Raw genomic sequence first — 13,247 nt, forward strand, 5'->3', positions numbered from 1 at the left:
GCAATGTGAAGTATGATTGTCTGGATATGAGCCTTGATGCTTATTCATTCGTGAGTAGTTCAGTACAATGGCGTGCAGTGGTAGCCAACGCTGAGAGCTCTTGATGTTAAGCAGTGATCAGATAAGCAATGATCTATGTGTGCAGTGACAATGATGTGCAGTTGAGCAGTGATAATGATGTGTAGTTGAGCAGTGAGTTTGATGTGCAGTAGTTAGTGGCTACTAGGATTTGATAGATATAAAACATCTTGTTGTTGCACAGAATGTCTAGGCACCGCGACAACGACTCAGATCGGGGGTTGTCACCTTGATCCCCAATCTCTCCGTTTAAGCTGTCTCCCAACAACATGCTAAGGGGGGTAGACCCTACGGAAATGGAATGAAGGAGAACTAGTTGGGAACCAACCAGTTCGGGAGACACAGTCAAGCGACCAAGTACTTGTTTTAGATTTAGCAAGACTTATAGGATTCGATTAGATTTAGATGATTGATACCAGTGCCTTATGGAGTCAACTATCTTGCTAGGAAATTTAGGACCAAGTAATTGATGAACAACTGCTGCTTGGATGAATAACTATCTTATATGAAATGCAGATCCTAAAACTAATGTGAGATGCAGGAATCTTGGTTAATTTTAGTTAAATTCCTATCTAAGTTTTAACCCTTCGATCCTTTCTATATTGAGCTTGATTTTGTAGTAAGTGGCAGAGAGAAGATATGGTGACGATACCTCTCCTGAAAATCTAACATAACTTTGGCGCTGCAGAGAGTTGTGGCTTTGACGAATGCAAGGTCACTGTTTTAAGTACTATTAAAACCAGGCTTCTCAAGCAAAGATGGATGGGTACCTATCTTTCTATCGACCAAGCTTATGCTTGGAAGTAAATTTTAATTATGCAAGACTAACTTAATATGCAAATGCATGAGATGATTAGAAGATGGAGCAAGATGAAGCTAGATTCAGGATTGAAAGCGCTTATGTCACAATTTATTTCGGAGTTCTATGCCAAAGCCGTAATTGCCAAAATATTGACTTCACAAGACAATAATTGAAACATAAACCACTTAAAACATTCATTTCAACAATGTCACAATTTAATGCCTAATATAAAATTAAATCACAAGCTTATCACATCAATTCATCTAAATTATTTCGAATGCAATTATAGCTCAAAGAGAACAAAAACTTCCTCATAATTCTTCAATATCACCTTCAAGATAATGGCAATTATATAGATGCTCAAAATACTCAAAAGATATGCAATTTTCCACAAGTACACGATCGAGTACAATTACTTGAAAAATCTCGAATTAAATATGCAAAATTTCCAATATTTCAAGTAACTAAACCCACACTTGCGATTTAAAAATATTTAAAATCCAATGCCAATGATTATTAAACTTAGCATGCAAAAGACTTAAGCACTTAAATTTTGAAATTAATTACCAGGAAAAACCATGATATTTAAATGCTAATCAAATAAATATTTCAAGCAATTCCAGGATAGAAATGATTTTCTTAAGTAACCTAAACCCAAAAAATGTACTCTTATAGACAAACCTTAGAGATATTAAAAAAATTTAAATGTGCCTTGACTATGGACGAATTCTGTTTTTTTTAAAGTTTGAAAGGCCCAAAATCCTTATCAGGAAAAATCCAAAAAAGGACTTTAGTTATACATTTATTGGATTTAATTGAATTTAACGTGATAAATGATTTAAATAATTTTTATTTTTTAATTTTTTTAAAGGGTTTAATTAAATTTTACTGGGCCAAAGGTCACATAAAGAATTTAATTTGAAATGTTAAAGCGTGGAGGTAAGCGTTTTTATAATAAAAAAACTTTTTAAATTTTAATACTTTTAAAATATCAAAAGGCATGCTAAGAAAAAATTAAATCAAACGAGAAGTCGACTTAGAGAAATAGAAAAAAGAGAATCGGATATGAAGCGTAGGGTTTTTCGAAGGAGATGATGGCAGAAGAGAGAAGGAACGCGAGGAGGAGGAGCTCACGAGAACCTGCGAGCTAGATGACAATGGACGCGAACAGAAGGAAAAAGGGAACAACTAGGAGCAAGGCTTAGGAAAAACACGATGGGAGAGGGAGTGTTGCAGGTCGACGAAGCAGCGAGGAAGAGGAGCCATGACTGGGAGATGACAACGTAAGAGAATTTGAGTGCAGGTTTGTAGGCAACAAGGAAGGGACGAGGACAGAATGAAGAGGAAATGAGGGTCGAGAGGGTGCTGTGGATAAGGGAGAAGTTTAACGTAGCAAGAGGAAAGGAGCGGAAGGAGGCCGCAGGAGGATGAGGGAAAGCAGAGGCTGAGAACAAGGTTGCTGCAACAATCAAGACAATGAAGGAATTGAGGGCTATCTCTGGTCCGAAAAGTAAAAAAAACTTAACCTCAAAAATCTCCACCGGACAATCAAATTTTCCTCTAAACTGATATATTTTTCTTTAAAATTTATCTTAGAAATCTGTGAAAAACCCCGGATCTGAAGTTTTTGCTGAATGATTTGAAATGAATAATCCTTGCAAACAAATATTTTCTGAGACAAGATCTTGCCCTCCAGGGCCTAGATCTGTCTCAGATCTTGAAAAATTTCTTTGAAAAACCTTCAGATCTGCACCTGCAAAATGGAAAACAAAAATACCCAAATCCCGATATATACAAAAACTAAACAAAACCCCAGAAACCCAAGTTAGAAAATCTTCAGATCTATGCACAAGGGTTGCAGATTTGTTAGATCTGAGGAGTATGAGTCCAGCTCCGCTCCTAGATCTGAAGATATAAGGCTCTTACTAGCCAGATCTATCAATTTTTCCACAAAATATTTAAAAGGTTTTGGTTTTTTAGAGGTACTAGCCCAAAAACTTCATGCATAAAAATTTAATCTTTAGATAAATCTTGAAGTTATATGAGGTAGGTTCTTTAGAAAATATATGCTGCGACTTGGCTGGTCCAACTGAGGACTATCCCAAATGTTCAATGAAAATGTTAGAGATCTTCTGCAAACACTAGATCAACCATTAAAGCAAGTAGATAAATAGAATAATAATAAATTTTTGAAGAAATAGAGATACTTGCTAATTCAATCAAAATTAAAACTGTTACCTTAGATCCAACACACTGAATAAGATACCTGTATCTAGATTATTCTAAGAGAGCTATTGATTTGCGTTTTCCAAATAATATTTGCAGAAATTAAAACGATGTTACCATAGATTCATGGAGAGGAACCCCACCGCAAGTTGAAACCTCAAAGACTTTTGCATTATTTGCAGAAAATATACAAGACAACTTGAGAGCTTAACACGATTCAAAGATCGGATGAAAAATAGACTGACACCGACCTCTAATTTATAGATAAAATTTCTAATGGCTAGTATACTTGATCCCTGTCAAAGTAATCTCGACCGTTGAAAAATATTTGACTATCTTTTAATTTGGTCCATCGAAATTATTTATTTGAGGAATTTTGAATTTTTCATTTAATTCCTTTTTAGTTAACTCAAAAATAATAATTTAGAGTTAATTACTTCAAAAAATTGACTTTGACTTAACTACCAAGTGCAAGGGTCCAAGATTTCTTAAAATTTTCAATATTCCCTTGGTCCGAGACCTTTAAAAATTTATTTATTTAAAACCCATGAATTTTGCTTTTGGAGAATTTAAATTTACCTAGGACATAAAATTAATTAAATTTCTGGCTTAGGATTTTTAATTTAATTTGGCCAGAAAATTTAATTAATTGAATTATGAGGGGATTAATTATTTTTCCAACGCTCTAATATTTAGCCATGGTGTCTAATTATGAGGGACCATGCACTTCTAATTATGAGGGACCATGCACTAAATATTTTTTACATTTTAATACATGAAGGGGGAAAACCCGTTCGTTATAGACCCTCAAAAATACCCATTTCTGCGACACAAAATATAATCCAGTAGACCAAGTGACTTGTAATAAAATAATCTAGCCAATTAGTTAGGATTATTCCCAAATCACTTTTACATAGACTTGATCTAAAACACTAGGACTTGCCTAAGATCTTAGTGACAAAATCCACTCTAGCTTTGGGGTAAGAGTGGAGGGAAAAACTCTGTTGATCATTTGTGTCTAGAGACACAGATGAATCAGTGAGACAAAAAACCTCCTAGAATGGAGATCGTCACCAAAACCATAGGTTTACCTAGGTTGTTACATACAGACGCGGTCATACTGAGATTATTTACATTTTACATATGCAGAATGGGCTGACATATTCATAAAACTGCCGGCTGATGATGAAGTCTGAATGGCATAGACACTCGAAGATGATGGATCCCTTTTGCGAAAAAAATGGTGTATTTCTATGGGATCGTCGACACAGAGTGGTCAACGCATCTTCTCTACAACTTTACTATATTGATTCAGAGCATAGGGGGATCCAGTTTGAAAATTGTGAAACGTGGTCCGCTGACTCTTGAGGGTGGCAAGGTGGTGCAAGACAGGTGATTGGAGTCACCTTCAGGTTGTGATCTGAGAACACCTAGGGTAGGCAGGGTGGTGCTAGATTAGGTCGTAGTCTGCACAGGGCATTGTGGCGTCCTTTTGGTTGGGGCTGATAAATTACAGGGCGACAAAGTGTCCTTCCAACAACAGCTAGTAAATAGAATGTTGGGGCACTCGTTAGGTTGTGCCTGACCTATAGGGCATTGGGGCATCCTTCCATTTGCAACAGGTTATTAGGGTTTAGGGTCCTACAGGTTGGAGCCTCCTTCAGTTGTAGCTGAAAATTTGATGTAGTTACTTTTCTTTTAAAGAGGAGGAGAAGACAATTATTAAAAATCGTTCGGTGGTTTTTGACCCAAAGGGGGTTTTCCACTTAAAAATCTCCGTGTCCATTGTTTTATCTTTTTGCATTGTTTTATGGTGTTGTCTACTATGGATTATTGTTTATGATTATTTGAAGAAGAACAATAATAATAACTGAAGATTAATTAATGATGTGAAAAAGATTTAAAGTGCTAATTGCTAAGAAATACTAATTCACCCCCCCTCTCAGTATTTCCAACACGAAAAAATCTTTGATCTAATCAAGGTTAACTCAATGGAACCATCCATAATGAGGAAAGGAAAATACTGCTATCAAAGCTTCATAATATAAACCAGGGTTTTCTGGTATGGTGCTTGCAAGTAAGAGGATTTTTGAAAGCATTATGTCCATCAGTGCACAGATAATTCAAAGCAACGTTATTGGAACCAAAACGGTGATCGAACTGGAAAATGCTTTGAACTGGTAGTAGGTTGGAACCCGACCAGACCTTGTAAAAAAACTGGACCAAAAAGTCGGTCGACCAAAAACACATAAAATTTTTAAATTTTAAAGAAAAACATTTATATTCATGTGTATCCATATGAATCCAAACCATTTATGCACAAATAACTAAAAGTTCTCATTTATATAGCATGCAAGGGTGCACATAATCAAAATAGCATAGAGTGAAATCCATCTCTGAACTGAAAATACATCAACAAACAGACTCTAGGTGGCCTCTAGCATCCAAAAAAGTGAATCTGAACACTAGCATGACGAGGTATTCTGGGCATTAACCCTCCAGTTTGCAAAGGAGCATCAGTCCCAAGGGGGTGTCAGAACAGTTGAAATCTATTGTTTCTGTCGCTAGCAATGATGATCTTACTTTCGGATTAATGCTTTTAATCTGAGGGGTGTCCCTAAGGCAATCTTTGTGAATGGAACCTTGAATTCTGCAGATAAGCCCTTCAATTGAGCAAGAAAAGATTGCAGATATGCAATTAAAGATTTCAGATCGGCAGGCAGATTCTTCGAATCTAGAATTGATTTTTTTAATTTCTGGACAAAACTTTGTAAAATATGCTTAAAATTCACGTGTTAGCCAGTGCCAAGGTGGACCTGAAGAAAAGGAGCAGTGTAATTCGAAATAGAATCTTGGCACCTGATAGAATCGTAAATTGAATCATTAAAGCTTAAATAAGAAATCAACATGAACTGAATTCTCACTATCAAACATCGTCATATACCAGACAAGTTGACTTCCATTAACCAGAGATAACTAGAGTATATAAGTCTGATAAATTGTAGATAAAAGCATGTCCTAAGAAACCAAAGGGGACTAAGATTGACTGTTGCTGCTTTAGACCTTGTTGGTTTATGAGAGATGCTTAACAGCAGCCTTACACAGATAATGGAAGAACACAAGAAGCAGATTACCTTTCTGAAGAGTAATGAAGGACAATAGGCACTGGTGATTTGCTCTTCCTTGTGCTGGTGTATTTATGCTTGAGGTTCTGTGATCTGTCCCTGGCAATCCTGCTAAAATAAGCATGCAAGGTCTGAAAATGACAGTAACCTCTATAGGTTGAAATATAGAGCTTATAAATTTGAAGATAAGACAGCTACATCAGACTCAAATGTGGGTGCCCTCTGCTGAGTAAATTAGCTGGAAATAGTCCCAGAAATATAACAAGATCAGTGGTCCCATGTACATCTTGATCAACTCCAATCAAAATGCCTATCCTCCATGAAAATCTCGTGCAAAACACATGAAAAGTTGTGCTTTCATTCACTGAGAATTGACAAAAGGATATATGCCATAATACTATAAAAGGGGTGTTGAGATTTTCTACAAGATGCACAGTAGAATACAATTTTCTGCCAGATAATTACATTCTAATGATTTACACACAATATTCTTATGCCACTGATATCATTGAGCCACTTCAGAAAATATCAATAGTAAATGCAGCAGAAACAGTAAAGATGATAGAAAAACAGCCATGCAAAATAGAGACAATATTTTTACCCTGGGAAACCCAACAATTTTTCTTTAGGATAAATTATTCTTCAACAAGGTTTACAAAATCAGCAATTTTGTCTAGAAATCTGTGCCCAAAATCCATGTCAAATACCAGTCAAACCTGGTCAATTCTTCAGGAAGTCAATGCTGGTCAAACCAGCCAAAACAGTCAAAAGTCAAAACTGGTCAAACAGTCAGCCTGTGGTCAAATTGGTCCCTGCGGCCAACCCTGCAGCCTGTGGTCAATGCTGTACAGTTCTGCAGTCAAATCTGAGGTCAAAAAAGCTATGTTGCACGAAACTTCTAGGAACCTGAAGTTTTGGGATGTACCCGTACCCAAAACACCGAAACTCAGTCGAAACTTGACCGAAACTCGACCATTATGTAATCATCTATGAGAGTTAATATAGACTTGGTTTTCCTTCTAAATTGACATCTATGGGTATTATTCCCTTTTTTCATGCAAGATAATGTGTTGTTCACTTATTTATAAATTTCTTTTTATATATATAAACATATATGACATTTCAGCCAATGTTTCCATTTTTGGGAGGTGATGTTTCTAAACGTACCCGTTTCGGAAACTCCGAAACTTTTCGGCGCTTCGTGCAACTTAGTCAACGCCAATTCAACTTGGTCAAACAGAGATATAACTTGGTCCACTATTCCTCCACACGTGTGGCCAAGAGAGAGAGAAAAGGATGATCTCCAAAAACAATTTTTCTTGCTCAGACTTGCTTCCTTCGATGGTGTTGAAATGAGGCATCACAATGCCTATTAATATAAGTCAAATGGGGGTGAAATATCCCAAGGGACATGTCCATTCATGAGCTGCGCCGACTTGATGCTCCAAAAATCAAATTTTTTAATTTAATATTTCATAACTTTTCTAGGCTGACTTAGGCATGCGGGAATACCTCCTAGTGCTACACAAAAAAATCAACAAGAAGTACCCCTTGTTGACTTGGCATAGTTGATGAGACACTCCCTCAACCTTTGGGTCCTTGGACATTGCTTCGAAATCAGGCATACCTAGGAGATGATAGCACATCCCCAAGCTAGCATTGTGCATTCTTTATCGAGTTTGCTCTTCTCTTGATGATGGTTGATGATGATGATCGTTTTGAACCCCTTTGGAGGGACTGTGCACCTTCCTCTCGGGTGATGTCATGCCCTAGATTGATGATGTCACCCATATGTTACATTTGATGATGATGCAGGCCCTTTGGAGGGTGACATTGGGGTTTGAGAGGTCTATTTTGGTGATAAGGCACCATTTGGAAATGGAGAGACATGAATTGTGGATGAGGCATGTATTTTGAGTCATCTTTTTCACCATTTCACTGAGAGACATGACTTTTGGGAATGACATCACCCTGTTGAGGGGATTTTGGCACACTTGTGGGCTAATTGAGGCTTATTTTCATGTTGTTTCATTATTTCTGCTATCTTTGGGGGTTGGCTTGATGACCTATCCACCTTGTATCATGGATAACTTGTTTTTAGAGGTTTTTTGAGCAAATTAGAGGTAAATCGACTTGGTTACCCTCATATATATATAGGGAGTTGATTTGTCTCTTGGATTCATTGTTACACTTGTATCATACATTCTCTTAATTAGTGCTTCTTCTCTCTTGTGTGCCATGGAGGCAAAGTTGAGTGACTTCTTTGGGTGGATTTGTGATGTGATGTGATCTCTTTTCTTGGATGTTTATGGTGGGTCTTGGATGTTGCATGGTGAAGTAAGTTTATTTGCTTTATCTTGGTATTACATTCCATGGGATTGATGTTCTTGTTCTAAGTTAGTTTATCTAGTATTTGTTCTTTGTCCCCTGTTGAGCTAAGCCCTTCCTCAAAGTATTTGATGAATATAGATAGGTTTTCTTTCCCTTAATCATATGGAAAATTGATAACTGAAATTTCAAACCCTAGGCTAAGTTAGTTTATTTTCCTTAGTTTGTTTGGATTTAGATTCACTCCAGGGAAACCCTATAATTGTTTGTATTTTGGACTCCATATGCCCTAGATTGAGAAGACACTAGTTCATCTCTGCTATGGCATTCTTTCAAATATAAAAAATCAGTGTTCCACGGGGACTCGCCCCCCCCCCTAGGGGTCTAGTTTCCTCGCTCCCCCGCGCTCCGGGGACTTGGGGACTAGAAGGGGACGTTTCCCCACGCTCCCAAAAATGAGGAAACTCAGGGGGACGTGCCAGGGGGGCGTTTCCCTTCCCTGAGGGGGCGTTTCCTTGTTGTACAAGATGTTTGTACTGGCACTGAGATTTTACTGAGATATCCCAGGACTGCTGTGTATAACACAGTCCCTTCGTCCGAGATTTTCATCTTCTAATCACTGTTATATTATGCTGTCCAACATGCTTAAATTGCTACAGAAGAACCACCGAGATCAGATGTCAAGACTGTTATAGACAGCCTTGGATTTACCACGCTGTCATCTACAGCTACGTGCCATTAATGTGGGACCTTGTACCTGAGTTTATAACTTTGACTGCGGCTGCCACACCTGTCATTTTTCAGCGTGAACAGTTCTTCTTTTGGCTGTAAGTTACATGTCTCTTAGACTGCGTAGAAGTTTCCCTGATCTGCGTGTAATTTCCCTTCATGACTGTGTTTTAAATTTCTTTCCTTACTGTGGCTATATGACAATGGATCTGCGTGGCTGCCATCTATGCCTGCGGCTGTATCATGTCAATGGATCTATTGCGTGGCTCATCCTCATCAGCAGCGTGGATATCCTCATGACTGTGTATGACTGCGTGGTGTATTATATGAATGCCCAGCATATATATTCAATGTATATATTTCCAGCGTATATGCCATGTATGGACTCCATATTGCATTAACGTGGTTCCATATTCATATGACATGAACAGCATTTGACATGTGAATAGCGTCTAATATATGAACATCGTTTGTATACATATCACACCATGAACAGCCTCATGAACATCGTTTAATATATGAACAGCGTTTGATATATGAACAGCGTCTAATACATATCTCACCATGAACAGCCATGAACAGTTTAATGCATATCTCACCATGAACAGGCCTACGCTATGCTTTGCAGCTTTTCAATTCAAACCAAATTGGCAAATTGTCATAGTGGACTCAATTAATAAATTATATTTTATATTTATAAATTTTTAAGACCCTGACGCTCCCCCACGTTTCCTAAAAAATGGTAGGGAGCTTTTGCATAGGCCGCTCCCGCGCCCCCTCGTCCCGGAACCTTGGTGGAACACTGTAAAAAATTCGTTTCTCTTTTTATTTCATGACAAAATCAGGGTTACATTGTAGCATAATCTTATATTTTTAACATGTAATGACTTTCTGATGTATGCCCTAGGGTTAGACATTGTGTAGAGGTGCATTAGAGAATCCAAAGTGGAGTTTTGCATGCATTTTCAGCCATTTTCCAGGGCTGACGTTAAGGTTTTATTTGCTATTTGGTTCCTTATGAACTGTGAAAATTTGCTGTAGCTTTGTCTCTATTTTACTGTGGTCTAGCCTTCATTTCTCATAGCTTATTCACTATTTTCACATCTAAATTTGTTGCTGTTATTAACTATTGTTCTGCTGCAATTTGCTGATTCAAAACCCTAGTTTCTAGCAGCCTCAAGTTTTTGATTTGGTGTGTTCAGGAAACCTGTTTGAGATTCTTTAGGCTAACTATAGCCTTTAGATTGACCCATAGTTCCCTTGAACCCAAATCTGGAATTTGTTCCTTCATGCACCTAAAACCCTAATTTGTCATAAATTTATGCAATGGATCTATGTTGTAGGATCCTTAGGGAGTACTTAGCTCAAGATTTGTGGGTTATTTGATCTCTGAGCCTTACTGGGGAGGCGTCCCTTGTGTTGGATTCTGTCCTTCACTAAAGAGGGGAGTAGTTGCTGATAGGATAGTGGTGAGACTCACATATGTTGCACCTTGTCTTGGTCAACTAGGGAGGCTTTGCACTAGGTGCTAGATTTTGCTATAACAGGCCAGAATTAATAGCCTGCAAGCCATATTGGGTGGTTTAGCCCTGATTGGAATTGAGGTGGGTGGCATTAACACTGATAGTCCCAACCACTCGGGCTACCCTGACGGCTTAAATTCTATTATATTTTATAAAATAAATTTATACATATTAATGCTTACTTTCTCTTATATATATATATATATCAGTGGCATTAATACTGAAAGTCCCAACCACTTGGGCTACCCCTGACCGGCTTAAATTCTATTATATTTTATAAAATAAAGTTATACATATTAATTCAAACTTACTCTATAACTTTATTTTATAAAATATAATAGAATTTAAGCCCAACAGGGATAGCCCGAGTGGTTGGGACTATCAGTGTTATTGCCATTGATAGACCTTCTGCATGAAGCTCAAAGCACTTGACTACTCGAGTTATCCCACTGGTCTGTATAATTAAACAAACACACACATACATATCAACTAGGAGTAGATTGGACTTTATTTCCATTTTGAGAAGAATTGTTGTCTGTAGAGCTAGTTGTCACAGGACAAGAAATTTGCAAATGAATTGGCTGAAAATGGTACTAGTCTAGTATGTGTTGGTGCTATATAATTAAATACCATTATCAGACAATTTTGTGTGGCCTGTCCACCATGTCTGTAAATTGTCCTGTTGGTTTGTTGGATAATGCCCTCTAGTTTAGGAGTTGAACCTGTGATGATGTCTGCTTATAGGTTTCTAGGAGGCTGTTTGATATCCACTCAGTTAAGAATCTTGTTGGAGGCCAAAGCTCTCTTTGTGTTTGGCGAGAATATGGTGATTAGCACTTTTAAAACTTACCATGCTTTACATTGGTTCGGTCAAGTCTTTAGGGAGCATCTCCTATCAATTTGTACAGGGACATGCAACGTGGAGCTTAGGTCATAACATCATTTAGAAATTCTTTCAAAAGTATGCAAATAGAGATTATTGCTAAGCTCCAGATTTCTTATACTTTTTAAAATCCAAATTGCACCCTTTATTATTGATTATTGTCCTGCAATGTATTGTCTGTTGGTTCTGAAAATTGTCACTAGTGACTAAACTATATTTGTTTCATCAGCACAAAGATTGTCTGGACCTTTTTGATCTCAACTCTATGGCTTATGCAAAATTGCATATCATGTGAAAGGTCCTGTAGTTCCTTGGATCTCAAGAGCTGAATAAAATTTTCCACTTGTTCATTGTGTTCCTTTTATTTGTACATGATTTATTACCTAGGGACTGCCTGGACTATATAGAGGAATATTTGCCTGTTATGTAAGGATCCCTTGGCAATTGGAATTAGTTTTAATCATGTCCCTTGAAAGTGAGTTTCTATCTGAGAAGCAATAAGCCCATAGGATTTTTTGGATACAAGGAAAGATATATGGTATTTGGACAAAATGTGCTTGCTGACATTGTAGACAGAAGTTGCACAGCTGACCTTGGTCCTTGAATTGTGTAGTTTTGACATTTAAGAAGTTGCACAGCTGACCTTGGTCCTTGAATTGTGGAGTTTTGACATTTAAGAAGTTGCACAGCTGACCTTGGTCCTTGAATTGTGGAGTTTTGACATTTAAGAAGTTGCACAGCTGACCTTGGTCCTTGAATTGTGGAGTTTTGACATTAAGTTTTGTTTCAATCATTTTTATGTTACAAGTTATTTTGGCGGGTGTCTATTAGCCACATTAGTTAAATTGTTGGTTCTAAAAGAGTGAGAATCCCTTGAGTTTGAGTCTTTACCGAATATGCAAATGTAATGAAGGTTGTGATTTACTGCAGATTCCTGGAGCCATGAAGATCAGATATGTTGGGCAGACCACTCTTGGCAGTGCTGCAATTTTTGGTCTTTTTCTAGGAGCTGGAAGTTTAATACACTGTGGAAAGTCATATTAAATGGTGAGGGCTGCTTTTGCATTTCCCTTTATTGTTCTATAGTTGATAGTATATTGCTGAGATTTGAGAATACTCTATGGTGAAAACATTTTCTGAAAGCTTGAACATTTATCAATACTAGGATTGCTTTCTTAAAGTGTCTTTTACAATATACAATATTTCATATTAAAAGTCAAAGTTCCAAAACATCAATAATAAATATTCTATATGGGCCAGGTTTAAGCTCAAGCTATATTTTCTGGTTACTGTTACTAGCAGTTAAACAAGAAATCTTAGGGAGAAATTGCTTTATTTGTTTGCAATGATTCTAGAATTGGTGTGGGCAGTTCACCACTGTAGGGAGGCAAAGGATGCTACTTTTGGGGTGAATGCTAAAGTTGACAAAGACAATCTTCTATGATGTTTCATATTGGAATTTGGATGAAAAATTAATATTTGCATGCCATGTGCATCAGTTGTTCTTCCTTGAATTTAATTCTTTTCAGTTGTTCAGCATTGATTTTTAAAGA

The 13,247-nt window shown here is 37.2% G+C and overlaps 1 protein-coding gene across 1 annotated transcript in view; it reads left to right on the forward strand.

Annotated features, from left to right (window-relative positions):
- Nucleotides 1–13,247, forward strand: part of LOC149152250 (reactive oxygen species modulator-like protein) — a 183,366-nt gene that overhangs the window by 63,392 nt on the left and 106,727 nt on the right. Inside the window, exon 3 of the mRNA XM_089440977.1 lies at nucleotides 12,625–12,741. Within this exon, the coding sequence (XP_089297103.1) occupies nucleotides 12,625–12,738 (114 nt within the window). The 3' untranslated portion in view covers nucleotides 12,739–12,741. The remainder of the gene's footprint in view (nucleotides 1–12,624; nucleotides 12,742–13,247) is intronic.

The sequence above is a fragment of the Pinus tabuliformis genome, chromosome 9, assembly GCF_031772625.1.
Source record: "Pinus tabuliformis cultivar Carrire ecotype Pingquan chromosome 9, CPIR1, whole genome shotgun sequence".
NCBI lineage: Eukaryota > Viridiplantae > Streptophyta > Pinopsida > Pinales > Pinaceae > Pinus > Pinus tabuliformis.